The following is a 24,075-nucleotide window of genomic DNA, read 5'->3' on the forward strand; positions in this document are numbered from 1 at the left end:
CGGGGGGGCTGGAAGTAGCAAACACTCTTCCTTGCTGGCAAAGTGCTTTTTTTAAAAGGCTTTTAATCCCAGGCACGGACTCAAAAGGACGGCCTGAAATCCCCTCACACATACTTATCGCTGGAAAAAATGACTGGCGTGTCTTCCTTTGCTTGCTTTTTTAAAAACGCGTCTGCATCCTCTGCAATCTACTGGATGCAGCTTGATGAAGGAATTAATTCACCAGTCATTTGCACAAACAAGTGGAATAAGAAGCCGATGACTTCCTTCCTTTCATTGAGTACACTTTAGGGTTGTCATGATACCAATTGTTTATTATTTTGATACTTTTCTAAATAATGGGGACCACAAAAAAATGTCATTATTGGCTTTATTTGAACAAAAAAATCTTAGTACATGAAACATATGTTGATTATTGTAATTTAGTCCTTAAATAAAATAGTGAAGTGAAGTGAAGTGAATTACATTTATATAGCGCTTTTTCTCAAGTGACTCAAAGCGCTTTACATTGTGAAACCCAATATCTAAGTTACATTTAAACCAGTGTGGGTGGCACTGGGAGCAGGTGGGTAAAGTGTCTTGCCCAAGGACACAACGGCAGTGACTAGGATGGCGGAAGCGGGGATCGAACCTGCAACCCTCAAGTTGCTGGCACGGCCGCTCTACCAACCGAGCTATACCGTCCCGAACATAGTGAACATACTAGACAACTTGTCTTTTTGTAGTAAGTAAACAAACAAAGACTTATAATTAGTTTATGCAGTAACATATTGTGTCATTTATACACCTATTATTTTGTCTACAATATGAAGGACAAACTGTAAAAATGTATTATTCAGGCATGTGATTTTTCCGTCTAAAGTCGGAATTCCGTCTTTTTTAATCTCGGGGTAAAAAAAAATTATCTCCCGTTTTTCTTTTTCTTTTTTCCGACCCTAAATCAAGATTCGAGACGTAGTTTATATTACGCCGTAGTTGATTGGTCGATATGTTCCTTGTGACGTTAAAGGCCTACTGAAACCCACTACTACCGACCACGCAGTCTGATAGTTTATATATCAATGATGAAATCTTAACATTATAACACATGCCAATACGGCCGGGTTAACTTATAAAGTGACATTTTAAATTTGCCGCTAAACTTCCGGTTCGAAACGCCTCTGAGGATGACGTATGCGCGTGACGTAGCCCGGGGAACACGGGTATGCCTTCCACATTGAAGCCAATACGAAAAAGCTCTGTTTTCATTTCATAATTCCACAGTATTCTGGACATCTGTGTTCGTGAATCTGTTGCAATCATGTTCATTGCATTATGGAGAAGGAAGCTGAGCAAGCAAAGAAGAAAGTTGTCGGTGCGAAATGGACGTATTTTTCGAACGTAGTCAGCAACAACAGTACACAGCCGGCGCTTCTTTGTTTACATTCCCGAAAGATGCAGTCAAGATGGAAGAACTCGGATAACAGAGACTCTAACCAGGAGGACTTTTGACTTCGATACACAGACGCCTGTAGAGAACTGGGACAACACAGACTCTTACCAGGATTACTTTGATTTGGATGACAAAGACGCAGACGTGCTACTGTGAGTATGCAGCTTTGGCTTCTAAACATTTGATCGCTTGACCGTATGTGCGCAACTTTTTTTTGCGTATGTACGTAACTTTTTTAAAATATATAAGCTTTATGAACCTTGGGTTAGGTGAACGGTCTTTTGGGCTGAGTGATTGTGTGTGTTGATCAGGTGTTTGAATTGTATTGGCGTGTTCTATGGAGCTAGGAGCTAGCAGAGGAGCTAGGAGCTAGCATAACAAACACGCAGGTGTTTTTATGCAGGATTCATTTGTGGCATATTAAATATAAGCCTGGTTGTGTTGTGGCTAATAGAGTAAATATATGTCTTGTGTTTATTTACTGTTGTAGTCATTCCCAGCTGAATATCAGGTACCGTGAGTATGCAGCCTTGGCTGCTAAACATTTGATAGCTTGACCGTATGTGCGCGTCACGTACGTAACTTTTTAAAAATATATAAGCTTTATGAACCTTGGGTTAGGTGAACGGTCTTTTGGGCTGAGTGATTGTGTGTGTTGATCAGGTGTCTGAATTGTATTGGCGTGTTCTATGGAGCTAGGAGCTAGCAGAGGAGCTAGGAGCTAGCATAACAAACACGCAGGTGTTATTATGCAGGATTAATTTGTGGCATATTAAATATAAGCCTGGTTGTGTTGTGGCTAATAGAGTATATATATGTCTTGTGTTTATTTACTGTTGTAGTCATTCCCAGCTGAATATCAGGTCACCCCCGGCTCTCACAGCATCTTCCCTATCTGAATAGCTTCAACTCCCCACTAGTCCTTCACTTGCACTTTACTCATCCACAAATCTTTCATCCTCGCTCAAATTAATGGGGAAATTGTCGCTTTCTCGGTCCGAATCTCTCTCACTTCATGCGGCCATCATTGTAAACAATAGGGAACTTTGCGTATATGTTCAACTGACTACGTCACGCTACTTTTTTTTATCAGATACCAAAAGTTGTAATCTTTATCGTCGTTGTTCTATACTAAATCCTTTCAGCAAAAATATGGCAATATCGCGAAATGATCAAGTATGACACATAGAATAGATCTGCTATCCCCGTTTAAATTTAAAAAATTCATTTCAGTAGGCCTTTAATAATGTCATCATACCGCCATTTTCCATATGTAAACGATGTCGGTTCTCGAGAGAAAGGACGCTTTACGAGTAAAAGAAATTGATAAACATGTCAAAAATAAGTTTCGATGGGACTGGATGGAAAGGGAAATCACTGATACTGTTGGGAAGAAGGAAGTTACGACTTTGTTCTGTGATTTTATTCGGAAAATCGATCGTCCCGGAAAGGTTTTGTGCACGTGGTGTCATGATAATATTGACTATGGATCACGAGGTTTCAAGGCTTCGGAAGTACATGCGAAACGGCAAAAACATATGAAACAACTTGAAGCAAGGAAAACAAACTTTTCACTAGCTGGTACTTTTGGGTGTCAACCGAAAGTGAGCAAACCTTACGGACTTCATCCTTTGTTTACATGGAGAGGAAAGATCCGCCCAAACAACCCACTTCAGTTTCACACAGGGTTGTTAATAATGAGGTAAGCTAAAAAATATTTGCTTGCGAAATACGCATGTTTGTTTTAAATATTAACCAATTATTGCTTTGCGAAATATAAATGGGTTTTTCTAAAAATAAAAAGCCACCTGAAAATATATTATGAAATTACAGAAATTCAAAGAGTCGCATTATTGAATCCAGTTAACAATTTATTTGAAATAAATTTGCATATAATACTATTTTGTAATATTAAAGGCCTACTGAAATGAATTTTTTTTATTTAAACGGGGATAGCAGATCTATTCTATGTGTCATACTTGATCATTTCGCGATATTGCCATATTTTTGCTGAAAGGATTTAGTATAGAACAATGTTTAGCAGCCAAGGCTGCATACTCACGGTACCTGATATTCAGCTGGGAATGACTACAACAGTAAATAAACACAAGACATATATATACTCTATTAGCCACAACACAACCAGGCTTATATTTAATATGCCACAAATTAATCCTGCATAAAAACACCTACGTGTTTGTTATGCTAGCTCCTCTGCTATCTCCTAGCTCCATAGAACACGCCAATACAATTCAAACACCTGATCAACACACACAATCACTCAGCCCAAAAGACCGTTCACCTAACCCAAGGTTCATAAAGCTCATATATTTTTAAAAAGTTACGTACGTGACGCGCACGTACGGTCAAGCTATCAAATGTTTAGCAGCCAAGGCTGCATACTCACGGTACCTGATATTCAGCTGGGAATGACTAAAACAGTAAATAAACACAAGACATATATATACTCTATTAGCCACAACACAACCAGGCTTATATTTAATATGCCACAAATTAATCCTGCATAAAAACACCTACGTCTTTGTTATGCTAACTCCTAGCTCCTATGCTAGCTCCTAGCTCCATAGAACACGCCAATACAATTCAAACACCTGATCAACACACACAATCACTCAGCCCAAAAGACCGTTCACCTAACCCAAGGTTCATAAAGCTTATATATTTTAAAAAAGTTACGTACATACGCAAAAAAAGTTGCGCACATACGGTCAAGCGATCAAATGTTTAGAAGCCAAAGCTGCATACTCACAGTAGCACGTCTGCGTCTTTGTCATCCAAATCAAAGTAATCCTGGTAAGAGTCTGTGTTGTCCCAGTTCTCTACAGGCGTCTGTGTATCGAAGTCAAAAGTCCTCCTGGTTAGAGTCTCTGTTATCCGAGTTCTTCCATCTTGACTGCATCTTTCGGGAATGTAAACAAAGAAGCGCCGGCTGTGTACTGCTGTTGCTGACTTCGTTCGAAAAATACGTCCATTTCGCACCGACAACTTTCTTCTTTGCTTGCTCAGCTTCCTTCTCCATAATGCAATGAACATGATTGCAACAGATTCACGAACACAGATGTCCAGAATACTGTGGAATTATGAAATGAAAACAGAGCTTTTTCGTATTGGCTTCAATGTGGAAGGCATACCCGTGTTCCCCGGGCTACGTCACGAGCATACGTCATCCTCAGAGGCGCTTCGAACCGGAAGTTTAGCGGCAAATTTAAAATGTCACTTTATAAGTTAACCCGGCCGTATTGGCATGTGTTATAACGTTAAGATTTCATCATTGATATATAAACTATCAGACTGCGTGGTCGGTAGTAGTGGCTTTCAGTAGGCCTTTAAGTTCGTATGTAGTCTCTTGAAACTATTGTCAGTGGTGTAACAATCTTGAAGGTAAATATTTCCACACTTGTTTCATGCAATATGTCAGTGTCCTCACATTATTATTATTTCCTATATTCAAATATGAGTAAACAATACTAAACACGTTTAATTATTTTCATAAATTTATATCCTATTTTGGCGAAAAGAATGAAATGTTTACATTTGGTATTTTGTTAAATACATTTGCAAGGAAAGCTCATGTTAGGGCTGGGCTCTCCGAGAAAGCTAATGTGTGAAGTGAACTGAAGTAATGTGGTAATACTGTAAATAAACTGTAGATAATAACACTGGTCAATGTGACACCTGTGGATGTGAAATGAACACAAGATGTAAATATTAGTGACTAAATACTGTTGGGACTGAACCATATACAGTGATTCATTAGGATAATTGGGTTATGTATGTCTATTAATGATGTTTTCATGTCTTTAAACACTAAAATATTTTCTTCAAATGGTGCTGTCTTTGTTCATTTTAGCATGTTAAATTGGTGAAAAACCAGGAGCTTGTCCCCCCACCAGCCCACCAGGGCACTGGTGGGGGGACCTGTGGACCTGGCTGGGGGCCTTCCTCCCCCGGAAATGTTTTCAGTCTTTTTCATAGTGGTCAAATCACATGCCTGATTATTAATCTACGTGTTCATTTACTGTTAATATCTGCTTATTTTCTGTTTTAGCATGTTCTATCTACACTTCAGTTAAAATGTAATAATCACTTATTCTTCTCTTCTTTGATACTTGACATTAGTTTTGGATGATACCACACACTTAGGTATCAATGCGATACCAAGTAGTTACAGGATCATACATTGGTCATATTCAAAGTCCTCATGTGTCCAGGGACGTGTTTACTGAGTTTATAAAAAAAAAAAGAAGATTTTGTGACAATAAAAAATATCGATGTTATCATAGTAGTATCGACTAGATACGCTATTGTACTTGGTATCATTTGAGTGGATGTCAGGTCGTAGATCCACCAATGGCGTTTGTTTACATTGTGACGCCAGGTGAGCTATTGTATCCTCCTACGGTGTGTAGTGACGCATGGTCAGCTATTCCTCGTCCTCCAGTGATAATGTTACATGTAAGAACCTTACTTTATTTGTCGCCATGGAGGCGAGGATTAGTGATTTAGAAGTAACTAAAGTAGAAGTAACTTCAACCTCATCTTTAGTTTTTACGCCAAAATGCGTCCGTTCTCCCTTTTCTGTCTACACGTGTCTGCTTGTAAGTACTCCGTGTGTGAGCGCTGCCGAACATGCTCCTCTGCTCGTAAAACCAGCAATGGCACGACGTGACGAATGCGCGCCTTTATGCCCGTTAAAAAAAAAGGGGGGTTTTTGGGGTCGGGGGACCAGTACTTTTTAGAGGCGGAATAGTACCGAATATGATTCATTAGTATACTATACTAGTACCGGCATACCGTACAACCCTAATATACTTTCACATGTGCTGCACCTACCTCCGTCTACGCGTCGTCTTCAACATTCAAGCATGACTCAAAAGGTCTTCCATTGTTGGCCAGGCCCATATTTGGTATCGTGACGTATATCCGTATCAGACTTTTTATTTTATTTTTTTATTTATTTAGTTTTACAACTACAACTCAACAACTCAAAAGGTCTTCCATTGTTGGCCAGGCCGATATTTGATATTGTGACGTATATCCGTATCAGACTTTTTTATTTATTTTTATTTTTACAACTACAACTCAATGACTCAAAAGGTCTTCCATTGTAGGCCAGGCCGATATTTGGTATCGTGACGTATATCCGTATCAGACTTTTTTATTTATTTTTATTTTTATTTATTTTTACAATTACAACTCAACGACTCAAAAGGTCTTCCATTGTTGGCCAGGCCGATATTTGATATTGTGACGTATATCCGTATCAGACTTTTTTATTTTTTTTTATTTTTACAACTACAACTCAATGACTCAAAAGGTTTTCCATTGTAGGCCAGGCCGATATTTGGTATCGTGACGTATATCCGTATCAGACTTTTTAATTTATTTTTATTTTTACAACTACAACTCAACGACTCAAAAGGTCTTCCATTGTTGGCCAGGCCGATATTTGGTATCGTGACGTATATCCGTATCAGACTTTTTTTTTTATTTTTATTTTTTTTAATTTTTACAACTACAACTCAATGACTCAAAAGGTCTTCCATTGTAGGCCAGGCCGATATTTGGTATCGTGACGTATATCCGTATCAGACTTTTTTATTTATTTGTTTTTTTATTTATTTTTACAACTACAACTCAATGACTCAAAAGGTCTTCCATTGTTGGCCAGACCGATATTTGGTATCGTGACGTATATCCGTATCAGACTTTTTTATTTATTTTTATTTGTATTTATTTTTACAACTACAACTCAACGACTCAAAAGGTCTTCCATTGTAGGCCAGGCCGATATTTGGTATCGTGACGTATATCCGTATCAGACTTTTTTATTTATTTTAATTTTTTTTTATTTTTACAACTACAACTCAATGACTCAAAAGGTCTTCCATTGTAGGCCAGGCCGATATTTGGTATCGTGACGTATATCCGTATCAGACGTTTTTATTTATTTGTATTTTTATTTATTTTTACAACTACAACTCAACGACTCAAAAGGTCTTCCATTTTGGCCAGGCCGATATTTGGTATCGTGACGTATATCCGTATCAGACTTTTTTATTTATTTGTTTTTTTATTTATTTTTACAACTACAACTCAATGACTCAAAAGGTCTTCCATTGTTGGCCAGGCCGATATTTGGTATCGTGACGTATATCCGTATCAGACTTTTTTATTTATTTGTTTTTTTATTTATTTTTACAACTACAACTCAATGACTCAAAAGGTCTTCCATTGTTGGCCAGGCCGATATTTGGTATCGTGACATATATCCGTATCAGACTTTTAAAAAAGATGTCTTTTTGTAAATAATTTTATTTTTACAACTACAACTCAATGACTCAAAAGGTCTTCCATTGTTGGCCAGGCCGATATTTGGTATCATTATGTATACCCGTATCAGACTTTTTTTTTTTTTTTTACAACTACAACATAACTAAAATGAACAGATACAATATACACACATATGATACCAGTATGTAGTATTTAAAACCATACATAATTAGTGGAGTGGATAGTAATAATCACTGCTTTTTAGCTAAAGCCACAATTTTCTCTTTATTTATTTCTTTCTTTCTTTTAAGAATTAAATCGCTCTCGTTGCCAATAATTCTCCCTAAATATGTTTTGATATCGGAATTTTTTTGCCGGTCTGTTCTGGCCACGCCCCCAATTTTCCCAGGAGATGTTCCATATTTTGAAATAAGATGTTGACTTTCCTCTTAGACACTCGTAATAAAGGTGATTTTGATGATACATTAAACACAACATCAAACATGATGTCACTACTAGTCCCACCTTTCCTACAAAATCATGTTCAAAAAGTCTTGTCCAGATGTTCACTGACTTATAATGTTCATCTTTTACTGCAAATGAATATCAGCTCCAAGTATCGGCCTCCTTGACTACTAATAATCAGTATCGGCCCTGAAAAAAGCACAAATGGGTGCAAGTGTACTTAGTGTACTTAGTGTACTTAGTGTACTCAGTACTTAGTGTACTCAGTGTACTCAGTGTACTCAGTGTAATTAGTGTACTTAGTGCACTTAACATACTCAGTGTACTCGGTGTACTTAGTGTACTTAATGTGCTTAGTACACTTGGTGTACTCAGTGTACTCAGTGTACTTATTTTACTCAGTGTACTCAGTATTCTTAGTGTACTCAGTGTACTTAGTGTTCTTAGTGTACTTCGTGTACTCAGTGTACTTAGTGCACTTAGTGGTGTGTGTGTTTAACACTAAGTGTGTTCTCCATCTTCAGGTGGCTGATTCCATCCCAGCTCAGGTCAGTGGAGCCTGCAGTGCCTTCTTGAATGTGTGAAGTGTGTTTGTCCATCATCTGAACCTCCTGCCTTCCTTACTTCCTTCTTTCCTTCCTTCCTGAGTTCCTTCCTGAGTTCCTTCTTTCTTTCCTGAGATCCTTCCTTCTTGAGTTCCTTCTTTCCTTCCTTCCTTCCTTCCTGAGTTCCTTCCTTCCTGCCTTCCTGAGTTCCTTCCTTCCTGAGTTCCTGAGTTCCTTCCTTCCTTCCTGAGTTCCTTGCTTCCTTCGTTTCTGAGTTCCTTCCTTCCTAAATTCCTTCCTTTCTGAGTTCCTTCCTTCCTGAGTTCCTGAGTTCCTTCCTTTCTGAGTTCCTTCCTTCCTGAGTTCCTTCCTTCCTTCCCTCCTTCCTTCTTGAGTTCCTTACTGAGTTTCTTACTGAGTTCCTTCCTTCCTGAGTTCCTTCCTGAGTTCCTGAGTTCCTTCCTTCCTTCCTTCTTTACTTCCTTCCTTCCTTCTTTACTTCCTTCCTTCCTGAGTTCCTTCCTTCTTTCCTGAGTTCCTTCCTTCTTTCCTGAGTTCCTTCCTTAGTTCCTGAGTTCCTTCCTTCCTTTCTTCCTGAGTTCCTTCCTTCCTTCTTTCCTTCCTGAGTTCCTTCCTTCATGAGTTCTTTCCTTCCTTCCCTCCTTCCTTCTTGAGTTCCTTACTGAGTTTCTTACTGAGTTCCTTCCTTCCTGAGTTCTTTCCTGAGTTCCTTCCTTCCTTCCTTCCTTCCTGAGTTCTTTCTTGAGTTCCTTACCGAGTTTCTTACTGAGTTCCTTCTTTCCTGAGTTCCTTCCTTCCTTCCTTCCTTCCTGAGTTCTTTCTTGAGTTCCTTACTGAGTTTCTTACTGAGTTCCTTCCTTCCTGAGTTCCTTCCTGAGTTCCTTCCTTCCTACCTTCCTGAGTTCCTTCATGAGTTCCTGAGTTCCTTCCTGAGTTCCTGAGTTCCTTCATTCCTTCCTTCTTTACTTCCTTTCTTCCTTCTTTAATCCCTTCCTTCCTTCATGAGTTCCTTCCTTCTTTCCTGAGTACCTTCCTTAGTTCCTGAGTTCCTTCCTTCCTTTCTTCCTTCCTTCCTGAGTTCCTTCCTTCTTTCCTGAGTTCCTTCCTGAGTTCCTTCCTGATTTCCTTCCTGAGTTCCTTCTTTCCTGAGTTCCTTCCTTACTTCCTGAATTCCTGAGTTCCTTCCTTCCTTCCTTCCTTCCTTCCTTCCTGATTTCCTTCATTTCTTCCTTCCTTCCTTCCTTCCTTCCTTAGTTCCTTCCTTCCTGAATTCCTGAGTTCCTGAGTTCCTTCCTTCCTTCCTTCCTTCGTTCCTTCCTGATTTCCTTCATTTCTCCCTTCCTTCCTTCCTTCCTTAGTTCCTTCCTTCCTGAATTCCTGAGTTCCTGAGTTCCTTCCTGAGTTCCTGAGTTCCTTCCTTCCTTCCTTCCTTCCTTCCTTCCTTCCTTCCTTAGTTCCTTCCTTCCTGAATTCCTGAGTTCCTGAGTTCCTTCCTGAGTTCCTTCCTTCCTTCCTTCCTTCCTTAGTTCCTTACTTCCTGAATTCCTGAGTTCCTGAGTTCCTTCCTGAGTTCCTTCCTTCCTTCCTTCCTTCCTTAGTTCCTTACTTCCTGAATTCCTGAGTTCCCGAGTTCCTTCCTGAGTTCCTGAGTTCCTTCCTTCCATCATGCCTTCCTTCCTTATTTCCTTCCTTCGGTCCTTCCCTCCTTCCTTCCTTCCTGAGTTCCTTTCTTCCTTCCTTGGTTCCTGAGTTCCTTTCTTCCTTTCTTCCTTCCTTCCTTCCTTCCTGAGTTCCTTCTTTCCTTCCTGAGTTCCCTCTTTCCATCCTCTCCTCTTGTCAGCATGTACACGGCTGCCCGGCCATTGTCTGCTCCGCCATCATTAAACCCTTTTCCATCTTCACTTGTGGCCTTGGTATTGACCTTGATATTGACCTTGATATTGACCTTGATATCGACCTTGATATTGACCTTCCTCTTACCTCCGCCGGCAGAGATCACGCCGCCATCTTGCTTTAAAAAGAGGCGGCGCCATTGACCTGCGTCCTCTCCTCCTCTCTGCCTTCAGCTGCGCAGCTCCTTCAAGCACGCCTTCAGCAAGAAGAAAACCAAGTCGCAGTCGGCCGTGGACGAGATGGAGGAGATGGCCGACATCTTGCAGTCCTCACCTAAACTGCAGCACGACAACAGGCAGGGCAGCATCGCCACGCTGCACACCTCACCCTCCGCCACAGAGTGAGCTGTTACACACTCTTTGTGTCGTTACACACACTTTATGTTGTTACACACACTTTGTGCTGTTACACACTGAACACACACTTTGTGCCGTTACCCACTGAACACACACTTTGTGTTGTTACACACACTTTATGTTGTTACACACACTTTGTGTTGTTACACACTGAACACACACTTTGTGCCGTTAGACACTGAACACACACTTTGTGTTGTTACACACTGAACACACACTTTGTGTTGTTACACACACTTTGTACTGTAACACACTGAACACACACTTTGTGCCGTTACACACTGAACACACACTTTGTGCCGTTACACACTGAACACACACTTTGTGCCGTTACATACTGAACACACACTTTGTGCCGTTAGTTACTGAACACACACTTTGTGCCGTTACCCACTGAACACACACTTTGTGCCGTTACACACTGAACACACACTTTGTGCCGTTAGACACTGAACACACACTTTGTGTTGTTACACACACTTTGTGTTGTTACACACACTTTATGTTGTTACACACACTTTGTGCTGTTACACACTGAACACACACTTTGTGCCGTTAGACACTGAACACACACTTTGTGTTGTTACACACTGAACACACACTTTGTGTTGTTACACACACTTTGTACTGTAACACACTGAACACACACTTTGTGCTGTTACACACTGAACACACACTTTGTGCCGTTACATACTGAACACACACTTTGTGCCGTTAGTTACTGAACACACACTTTGTTCCATTACACACTGAACACACACTTTGTGCCGTTACCCACTGAACACACACTTTGTGTTGTTACACACACTTTATGTTGTTACACACACTTTGTGTTGTTACACACTGAACACACACTTTGTGCCGTTAGACACTGAACACACACTTTGTGTTGTTACACACTGAACACACACTTTGTGTTGTTACACACACTTTGTACTGTAACACACTGAACACACACTTTGTGCCGTTACACACTGAACACACACTTTGTGCCGTTACACACTGAACACACACTTTGTGCCGTTACATACTGAACACACACTTTGTGCCGTTACACACTGAACACACACTTTGTGCCGTTACCCACTGAACACACACTTTGTGCCGTTACACACTGAACACACACTTTGTGCCGTTAGACACTGAACACACACTTTGTGTTGTTACACACACTTTGTGTTGTTACACACACTTTATGTTGTTACACACACTTTGTGCTGTTACACACTGAACACACACTTTGTGCCGTTAGACACTGAACACACACTTTGTGTTGTTACACACTGAACACACACTTTGTGTTGTTACACACACTTTGTACTGTAACACACTGAACACACACTTTGTGCTGTTACACACTGAACACACACTTTGTGCCGTTACATACTGAACACACACTTTGTGCCGTTAGTTACTGAACACACACTTTGTTCCATTACACACTGAACACACACTTTGTGCCGTTACCCACTGAACACACACTTTGTGTTGTTACACACACTTTATGTTGTTACACACACTTTGTGCTGTTACACACTGAACACACACTTTGTGCCGTTAGACACTGAACACACACTTTGTGTTGTTACACACTGAACACACACTTTGTGTTGTTACACACACTTTGTACTGTAACACACTGAACACACACTTTGTGCCGTTACACACTGAACACACACTTTGTGCCGTTACACACTGAACACACACTTTGTGCCGTTACACACTGAACACACACTTTGTGCCGTTACACACTGAACACACACTTTGTGCCGTTACACACTGAACACACACTTTGTGCCGTTACACACTGAACACACACTTTGTGTTGTTACACACACTTTATGTTGTTACACACACTTTGTGCTGTTACACACTGAACACACACTTTGTGCCGTTAGACACTGAACACACACTTTGTGTTGTTACACACTGAACACACACTTTGTGTTGTTACACACACTTTGTACTGTAACACACTGAACACACACTTTGTGCCGTTACACACTGAACACACACTTTGTGCCGTTACATACTGAACACACACTTTGTGCCATTACACACTGAACACACACTTTGTGCCGTTACACACTGAACACACACTTTGTGCCGTTACCCACTGAACACACACTTTGTGCCGTTACACACTGAACACACACTTTTGTGCCGTTACACACTGAAGACACACTTTGTGCCGTTACACACTGAACACACACTTTGTGCCGTTACACACTGAACACACACTTTGTGTTGTTACACACACTTTGTACTGTAGCACACTGAACACACACTTTGTGCCGTTACACACTGAACACACACTTTGTGCCGTTACACACTGAACACACACTTTGTGCCGTTACATACTGAACACACACTTTGTGCCGTTAGTTACTGAACACACACTTTGTGCCGTTACACACTGAACACATACTTTGTGCCGTTACCCACTGAACACACACTTTGTGCCGTTACACACTGAACACACACTTTTGTGCCGTTACACACTGAAGACACACTTTGTGTTGTTACACACACTTTATGTTGTTACACACACTTTGTGCTGTTACACACTGAACACACACTTTGTGCCGTTAGACACTGAACACACACTTTGTGTTGTTACACACTGAACACACACTTTGTGTTGTTACACACACTTTGTACTGTAACACACTGAACACACACTTTGTGCCGTTACACACTGAACACACACTTTGTGCCGTTACACACTGAACACACACTTTGTGCCGTTACATACTGAACACACACTTTGTGCCGTTACACACTGAACACACACTTTGTGCCGTTAGTTACTGAACACACACTTTGTGCCGTTACACACTGAACACACACTTTGTGCCGTTACCCACTGAACACACACTTTGTGCCGTTACACACTGAACACACACTTTGTGCCGTTACCCACTGAACACACACTTTGTGTTGTTACACACACTTTATGTTGTTACACACACTTTGTGCCGTTACACACTGAACACACACTTTGTGCCGTTAGACACTGAACACACACTTTGTGTTGTTACACACTGAACACACACTTTGTGTTGTTACACACACTTTGTACCGTAACACACTGAACACACACTTTGTGCCGTTACACACTGAACACACACTTTGTGCCGTTACACACTGAACACACACTTTGTGCCGTTACACACTGAACACACACTTTGTGCCGTTACACACTGAACACACACTTTGTGCCGTTACACACTGAACACACACTTTGTGCCGTCACCCACTGAACACACACTTTGTGCCGTTACACACTGAACACACACTTTGTGCCGTTACACACTGAACACACACTTTGTGTTGTTACACACACTTTATGTTGTTACACACACTTTGTGCCGTTACACACTGAACACACACTTTGTGCCGTTAGACACTGAACACACACTTTGTGTTGTTACACACTGAACACACACTTTGTGTTGTTACACACACTTTGTACTGTAACACACTGAACACACACTTTGTGCCGTTACCCACTGAACACACACTTTGTGCCGTTACACACTGAACACACACTTTGTGCCGTTACCCACTGAACACACACTTTGTGCCGTTACACACTGAACACACACTTTTGTGCCGTTACACACTGAACACACACTTTGTGTTGTTACACACACTTTATGTTGTTACACACACTTTGTGCTGTTACACACTGAACACACACTTTGTGTCGTTAGACACTGAACACACACTTTGTGTTGTTACACACTGAACACACACTTTGTGCCGTTACACACTGAACACACGCTTTGTGTTGTTACACACTGAACACACACTTTGTGCCGTTACACACTGAACACACACTTTGTGCCGTTACACACTGAACACACACTTTGTGTTGTTACACACACTTTATGTTGTTACACACACTTTGTGCTGTTACACACTGAACACACACTTTGTGCCGTTAGACACTGAACACACACTTTGTGTTGTTACACACTGAACACACACTTTGTGTTGTTACACACACTTTGTGTTGTTACACACACTTTGTACTGTAACACACTGAACACACACTTTGTGCCGTTACACACTGAACACACACTTTGTGCCGTTACACACTGAACACACACTTTGTGCCGTTACACACTGAACACACACTTTGTGCCGTTACATACTGAACACACACTTTGTGCCGTTACACACTGAACACACACTTTGTGCCGTTACACACCGAACACACACTTTGTGCCGTTACCCACCGAACACACACTTTGTGCCGTTACACACTGAACACACACTTTTGTGCCGTTACACACTGAACACACACTTTGTGTTGTTACACACACTTTATGTTGTTACACACACTTTGTGCTGTTACACACTGAACACACACTTTGTGCCGTTAGACACTGAACACACACTTCGTGTTGTTACACACTGAACACACACTTTGTGTTGTTACACACACTTTGTACCGTAACACACTGAACACACACTTTGTGCCGTTACACACTGAACACACACTTTGTGCCGTTACACACTGAACACACACTTTGTGCCGTTACACACTGAACACACACTTTGTGCCGTTACACACTGAACACACACTTTGTGCCGTTACACACTGAACACACACTTTGTGCCGTCACCCACTGAACACACACTTTGTGCCGTTACACACTGAACACACACTTTGTGCCGTTACACACTGAACACACACTTTGTGTTGTTACACACACTTTATGTTGTTACACACACTTTGTGCCGTTACACACTGAACACACACTTTGTGCCGTTAGACACTGAACACACACTTTGTGTTGTTACACACTGAACACACACTTTGTGTTGTTACACACACTTTGTACTGTAACACACTGAACACACACTTTGTGCCGTTACCCACTGAACACACACTTTGTGCCGTTACACACTGAACACACACTTTGTGCCGTTACCCACTGAACACACACTTTGTGCCGTTACACACTGAACACACACTTTTGTGCCGTTACACACTGAACACACACTTTGTGTTGTTACACACACTTTATGTTGTTACACACACTTTGTGCTGTTACACACTGAACACACACTTTGTGCCGTTAGACACTGAACACACACTTTGTGTTGTTACACACTGAACACACACTTTGTGTTGTTACACACACTTTGTACTGTAACACACTGAACACACACTTTGTGCCGTTACACACTGAACACACACTTTGTGCCGTTACACACTGAACACACACTTTGTGTTGTTACACACTGAACACACACTTTGTGCCGTTACACACTGAACACACACTTTGTGCCGTTACACACTGAACACACACTTTGTGTTGTTACACACACTCTATGTTGTTACACACACTTTGTGCTGTTACACACTGAACACACACTTTGTGCCGTTAGACACTGAACACACACTTTGTGTTGTTACACACTGAACACACACTTTGTGTTGTTACACACACTTTGTGTTGTTACACACACTTTGTACTGTAACACACTGAACACACACTTTGTGCCGTTACACACTGAACACACACTTTGTGCCGTTACACACTGAACACACACTTTGTGCCGTTACACACTGAACACACACTTTGTGCCGTTACATACTGAACACACACTTTGTGCCGTTACACACTGAACACACACTTTGTGCCGTTACACACCGAACACACACTTTGTGCCGTTACCCACCGAACACACACTTTGTGCCGTTACACACTGAACACACACTTTTGTGCCGTTACACACTGAACACACACTTTGTGTTGTTACACACACTTTATGTTGTTACACACACTTTGTGCTGTTACACACTGAACACACACTTTGTGCCGTTAGACACTGAACACACACTTTGTGTTGTTACACACTGAACACACACTTTGTGTTGTTACACACACTTTGTACTGTAACACACTGAACACACACTTTGTGCCGTTACACACTGAACACACACTTTGTGCCGTTACACACTGAACACACACTTTGTGCCGTTACATACTGAACACACACTTTGTGCCGTTAGTTACTGAACACACACTTTGTGCCGTTACACACTGAACACACACTTTGTGCCGTTACCCACTGAACACACACTTTGTGCCGTTACACACTGAACACACACTTTTGTGCCGTTACACACTGAACACACACTTTGTGTTGTTACACACTGAACACACACTTTGTGCCGTTACACACTGAACACACACTTTGTCTTTTTACCTGACCTAACATATACATATATATATATATATATATATATATATATATATATATATATATATATATATATATATATATATATATATATATATATATTTTTTTTTTTTTTTTTTTTTAAATTTTTTTTTTTTAATTTTTTTTTTTTTTTTTTTTTAGTTACTTAACATGCTTTCGGCCCCCGGCCACATTTTTTCAGCCCAAATCGGCCCCCAAGTCGAAAAGTTTGTACACCTCTGCAGTAGTGTTAACTTTAGTTAGTTTTTTTGTTTTTTTGTTGCGCCCAACAAAGTGTTAATATTGTAAGTATTGTACTTATCACACGGCACCTCAGTTGTAGTTGCTACTACTAAATTTGGAGGTACTGAAATCGCCGTGTAAAGTAGCAGGAGAGTCCAAAAGTCTCACCTGGGTTTTGTAGCCGGTCGCTTCTCGGACTAAGACTTTTTATTCGTACTCACGGTTTAGTAAGTAAGAATTGTTTTAGTTATATTGTAAAACTTACAATTGTTGCTTGGAGCGATGAATGGAGAATCCGTACGAGTAGAAACGCTATGGACGGCTAGAGTACAGAATGCCACTTCTACTTCCGGTTTAAAGCTTTAAACAGCAGGAAGTCGCCAAGTTGGCAACGCCGATCCCTCCTGCTCCCTCTTCTTATTCTCTGGCGGACCCGGCACTGATAATGCGTTAACTGGTGATGGGTAGCATCAACTGTATTTGTTTAATTTTAATACAAAATCAGGTGTCATGGCTGCATCTGCTGCAGGGAAAACATCTCTAAAGTTATTTGGTGCCACCTGCTGGTGTGCACGCACAAAAAAATGAGCGTCTTATATTCGGGTCAAAACACACCAAATGTACATTTTAGTGGATGTCTCGTTTTTTTCTGCAAATGTTCACTTTTCTTTCACCTCTTTATTTCTCCTCCAACCTCACTTGTTCCATCCTTTTCTTTTTAACTCCCCCCCCCCCCTCCCTCCGACCCCCCCACCACCACCACGCCACATTGTGTAGCAAGTGCCTTTGTGATAGCAAATCCTCCCCCGTTTGGATGCCAAAGAAAAAGCAAAACGGTCATGTGGTCTACAAGCACAGATCTCGGTAACCGATTGGAAAGCGTCCCCAAGAGTGTGTGTGTGTGTGTGTGTGTGTGTGTGTGTGTGTGTGTGTGTGTGTGTGTGTGTGTGTGTGTGTGTGTGTGTGTGTGTGTGTGTGTGTGTGTGTTCTTGTATTTCTACCCTTCTTGAGACATCAACAAGGAAAAGTAGCTTCCATACGAGGACAATTTAGGACCGAAATCATGGTCACAATACGGAAAACCATTGCATCTAATAGAGAGCCAAATGCTAGAGTCCGTGAACATTGCTCCAAAGTCAGGATTTTTTTTGTTAATTTAAAGTAAACATTGACAGGTGCAAAGGCAGCAATATATGATAAAACAAGACGGCAGCTAAAGAAGGACTTCCCTATTCATCCCCGAAAAAACCCACCAGCTGACTTGTGTCATAATTTTGCCGAGTAAAATCCCAATTGTTATTATAATATTGCCCCAAATTTGAACATTTCCTTGTAAAATTGCGACTGTTGTTGAGTAAAATTCCAACTTTTATCACAATATTGCACAAATGTTCAGTTTTTCTTGTAAAATGTTGACTGGCGTTGAGTAAAATTCCGACTTTTATCATAATGCTAGAGGTAGGCATTTTTCGGAGGTGTCAAGAAGGCAACAAATACAAGTGTGTGTGTGTGTGTGTGTGTGTGTGTGTGTGTGTGTGTGTGTGTGTGTGTGTGTGTGTGTGTGTGTGTGTGTGTGTGTGTTCTCGTATTTCTACCCTTCTTGAGACATCAACAAGGAAAAGTAGCTTCCATATGAGGAGGTGTGAACAAGCTAGGACATAAATCATGTTCCCAATACGGAAAACCATTGCATCTAACATAGAGCCAAATACTAGAGTCCGTGAACATTGCTCCAAAGTCAGGATTTGTTTTGTTGATTTAATGTGCATACAAAAGTAAACATTGACAGGTGCAAAGGCAGCAATATATGATAAAACAAGACGGCAGCCAAAGAAGGACTTCCCTATTCATCCCCGAAAAAAACCACCAGCTGACTTGTGTCATAATTTTGCCGAGTAAAATCCCGATTGTTATTATAGTATTGCCCCAAATTTGAACATTTCCTTGTAAAATTGCTACTGTTTTTGAGTAAAATTCCAACTTTTATCACAATATTGCACAAATGTTCAGTTTTTCTTGTAAAATGTTGACTGGCGTTGAGTAAAATTCCGACTTTTATCATAATGCTAGAGGTAGGCATTTTTCGGAGGTGTCAAGAAGGCAACAAATACAAGTGCGTGTGTGTGTGTGTGTGTGTGTGTGTGTGTGTGTGTGTGTGTGTGTGTTCTCGTATTTCTACCCTTCTTGAGACATCAACAAGGAAAAGTAGCTTCCATATGAGGAGGTGTGAACAAGCTAGGACATAAATCATGTTCCCAATACGGAAAACCATTGCATCTAACATAGAGCCAAATACTAGAGTCCGTGAACATTGCTCCAAAGTCAGGATTTGTTTTGTTGATTTAATGTGCATACAAAAGTAAACATTGACAGGTGCAAAGGCAGCAATATATGATAAAACAAGACGGCAGCTAAAGAAGGACTTCCCTAATCATTCCCGAAAAAATCCGCCAGGTGAAAAGCTGATTTTACGACTTCCGGTGCTGACGTAAGACAACCCGCGTCCCGTATGTGACCATAGGATGAACAAAAACACTAAAATGAGGGTGGTCCCAAAAAGGAGGGATTTTTCAAATTGGCTGTGTGTCGGTGTTAAAAGGGATCCCCCTCTGGTCAACATATGAAATAACAAGTGTGTGTAAAAATTTGAATTGCTCCCCCTCTGGTCAACATATGTAATAACAAGTGTGTGTAAGAAATTTAAATGTGCCCCCTCTGGCCAAAATTGATTTTAAAAAATAAATATGTATATAGAGACATACTGTAATAACTTGAAGTAAATAATGAAGATTAAAAACCAACTAAATGGGGCAATTCCTGAAGGAATTGCGTGGGAATGCTCCAATGCTGAAGTTGAACTGAAATCCTGGAATTTTTTTTTAGAATTGTTGAAGTAGAGCACACAATTCCCAAACAGGCTGAATATTTTGAAGTTGGAACAGTTTGAATCAGATAAAAAAAATGTGGGAGTTGTGGAACTTTGAAGAATGTCCCATTGATTTCAATGGGGATTTCCAAAACGTTTGGGGATTTCGGGAAATGTGGGAATTTGTTTAAAAATGGTAAAAAACTTGAATGGTCTGAATGAGTTGAAATGGTTGGTGTTGGAATTTTTCAAATCGGTTGCGAAATGTTGAATTGAGAAATGGTATTACTGAAATCATGGAATTTCGGGAAAACCGGGAGTTTTTCCAGTTCAAAAAACAACTTTTTTTTTTGTCCTAATTAAGAAGAATGTTTTGACGGTGGAACGGTTGAAGTGGGTTAAAAAATGTGGGAGCAGTAGTCGCCAGAAAAAAGGGTGGAAATAGGGCTTTGGAAAACCAGGAATTTTAGAAAATCCTGGAATTTTGTTAAACTTGGAAAAGGAGTAGTTTGAATTTCCAGGATAGTGGAATGTGTTGAAGGTAGAATGGTTTGAATAAGGTTGACAAATTTGGAAATGGTGAAAGTTTGAAAAATGGCCAAATCTTTTTAAATGGGAAAAATGTCCTGGAAATCTGGGAATTTTTGGAATTTGTCAAGAGAAACGAATAGGCTGAACGTTTAGAGTTGGAACGGTTTGAATCAGGTGAAAAATGTAGAAGGAGTATTCGCGTGGAAATAGGGCTTTGGAAAACCAGGAATTTTAGGAAATTCTGGAATTTTGTTGAACTTGGAAAAGGAGTACTTTGAAATCCCAGGATAGTGGAATGTGTTGAAGGTGGAATGGTTTGAATAGGTCGAAACGTGGAAATGGTGAAAGTTTGAAAAATGGCCAAATAGTTTTAAATGGGAAAAATGTCCTGGAAAACGGGAAATCTGGGAATTTTCGGGAAACGAATAGGCTGAACAGTTTGAAGTTGGAACGGTTTGAATCGGGTGACAAATGTGGAAGGAGTATTCGTGTGGAAATAGGCCTTTGAAAAAACAGGAATTTTGTTGAACTTGGAAAAGGAGTAGTTTGAATTTCCAGGATAGTGGAATGTGCTGAAGGTGGAATGGTTTGAATAGGTTGAAAAAAATGCGGAAATAGTGAAAGTTTGAAAAATGGCCAAATCATTTTAAATGGGAAAATGTCCTGGAAAACGGGAAATCTAGGAATTTTCGGGAAACGAATAGGATGAACAGTTTGAAGTTGGAACGGTTTGAATCGGGTGAAAAATGTGGAAGGAGTTTTCACGTGGAAATAGGGCTTTGAAAAACCAGAAATTTTAGAAAATCCTGGAATTTTGTTGAACTTGGAAAAGGAGTAGTATGAATTCCCAGGATAGTGGAATGTGTTGAAGGTGGAATGGTTTGAATAGGTTGAAACATGTGGAAATGGTGAACGTTTGAAAAATGGCCAAATAGTTTTAAATGGGAAAAATGTCCTGGAAATCTGGGAATTTTCGGGAAACGAATAGGCTGAACAGTTTAAAATTAGGAACAGTTTGAATCGGATGAAAAATGTGGACAGAGTTTTTGTGTGGAAATAGGCCTTTGAAAAACCAGGAATTTTGTTGAACTTGGAAAAGGAGTAGTTGGGATTTCCAGGATAGTGGAATGTGTTGAAGGTGGAATGGTTTGAATAGGTTGAAAAAAATGTGGAAATGGTGAAAGTTTGAAAAATGGCCAAATCATTTTAAATGGGAAAAATGTCCTGGAAATCTGGGAATTTTTAGAATTCGTCAAAGGAAACGAATAGGCTGAACAGTTTGAAGTTGGAACGGTTTGAATCCGGTGAAAAATGTGGAAGGAGTATTCGTGTGGAAATAGGGCTTTGGAAAACCAGGATTTATAGGAAATTCTGGAATTTTGTTGAACTTGGAAAAAGCGTATGTTGAATTTCCAGGATAGTGGAATGTGTTGAAGGAGGAATGGTTTGAATAGGTTGAAACATGTGGAAATGGTGAAAGTTTGAAAAATGGCCAAATCGTTTTAAATGGGAAAAATGTCCTGGAAATCTGGGAATTTTTGGAATTCGTCAAGGGAAACGAATAGGCTGAGAAGTTTGAAGTTGGAACGGTTTGAATCGGGTGAAAAATGTGGAAGGAGTATTCGCGTGGAAATAGGGCTTTGAAAAACCAGGAATTTGAGAAAATCCTGGAATTTTGTTGAACTTGGAAAAGGAGTAGTTTGAATTCCCAGGATAATGGAATGTGTTGAAGGTGGAATGGTTTGAATAGGTTGAAACATGTGGAAATGGTGAAAGTTTGAAAAATGGCCAAATCGTTTTAAATGGGAAAAATGTCCTGGAAATCTGGGAATTTTTGGAATTCGTCAAGGGAAACGAATAGGCTGAACAGTTTGAAGTTGGAACGGTTTGAATCAGGTGAAAAATGTGGAAGGAGTATTCGCGTGGAAATAGGGCTTTGGAAAATCAGGAATTTTAGGAAATTCTGGAATTTTGTTGAACTTGGAAAAGGAGTAGTTTGAATTTCCAGGATAGTGGAATGTGTTGAAGGTGGAATGGTTTGAATAGGTTGAAACCTGTGGATATGGTGAAAGTTTGAAAAATGGCCAAATCGTTTTAAATGGGAAAAATTTCCTGGAAAACCGGGAAATCTGGGAATTTTTGGAATTCGTCAAGGGAAACGAATAGGCTGAACGTTTGAAGTTGGAACGGTTTGAATCGGGTGAAAAATGTGGACGGAGTATTCGTGTGGAAATAGGGCTTTGAAAAACCAGGAATTTTAGAAAATCCTGGAATTTTGTTGAACTTGGAAAAGGAGTAGTTTGAATTCCCAGGATAGTGGAATATGTTGAAGGTGGAATGGTTTGAATAGGTTGAAACGTGGAAATGGTGAAAGTTTGAAAAATGGCCAAATAGTTTTAAATGGGAAAAATGTCCTGGAAACCGGGAAATCTGGGAATTTTCGGGAAACGAATAGGCTGAACAGTTTGAAGTTGGAACGGTTTGAATCGGGTGACAAATGTGGAAGGAATATTCGTGTGGAAATAGGCCTTTGAAAAAACAGGAATTTTGTTGAATTTGGAAAAGGAGTAGTTTGAATTTCCAGGGTAGTGGAATGTGTTGAAGGTGGAATGGTTTGAATAGGTTGAAAAAAATGCGGAAATGGTGAAAGTTTGAAAAATGGCCAAATCATTTTAAATGGGAAAATGTCCTGGAAAACGGGAAATCTAGGAATTTTCGGGAAACGAATAGGATGAACAGTTTGAAGTTGGAACGGTTTTAATCGGGTGAAAAATGTGGAATGAGTATTCGCGTGGAAATAGGGCTTTGAAAAACCAGGAATTTGAGAAAATTCTGGAATTTTGTTGAACTTGCAAAAGGAGTAGTTTGAATTCCCAGGATAGTGGAATGTGTTGAAGGTGGAATGGTTTGAATAGGTTGAAACATGTGGAAATGGTGAAAGTTTGAAAAATGGCCAAATCGTTTTAAATGGGAAAAATGTCCTGGAAATCTGGGAATTTTTGGAATTTGTCAAGGGAAACGAATCGGCTGAATAGTTTGAAGGTGGAACGGTTTGAATCGGGTGAAAAATGTAAAAGGAGTATTCGTGTGGAAATAGGGCTTTGAAAAACCAGGAATTTTAGAAAATCCTGGAATTTTGTTGAACTTGGAAAAGGAATAGTTTGAAATCCCAGGATAGTGGAATGTGTTGAAGGTGGAATGGTTTGA

The 24,075-nt window shown here is 40.2% G+C and overlaps 1 protein-coding gene across 1 annotated transcript in view; it reads left to right on the forward strand.

The window, feature by feature from the left end:
* The window catches only part of nav3 (neuron navigator 3), a 219,930-nt gene that overhangs the window by 161,539 nt on the left and 34,316 nt on the right, over positions 1 to 24,075 (forward strand). The window contains exons 18-19 of the mRNA XM_062064431.1: positions 8,716 to 8,739; positions 10,824 to 10,990. Coding sequence (XP_061920415.1) covers positions 8,716 to 8,739; positions 10,824 to 10,990 — 191 coding nt within the window. The remainder of the gene's footprint in view (positions 1 to 8,715; positions 8,740 to 10,823; positions 10,991 to 24,075) is intronic.

This window comes from Entelurus aequoreus, linkage group LG12 (genome assembly GCF_033978785.1).
Source record: "Entelurus aequoreus isolate RoL-2023_Sb linkage group LG12, RoL_Eaeq_v1.1, whole genome shotgun sequence".
NCBI classification, from domain to species: domain Eukaryota; kingdom Metazoa; phylum Chordata; class Actinopteri; order Syngnathiformes; family Syngnathidae; genus Entelurus; species Entelurus aequoreus.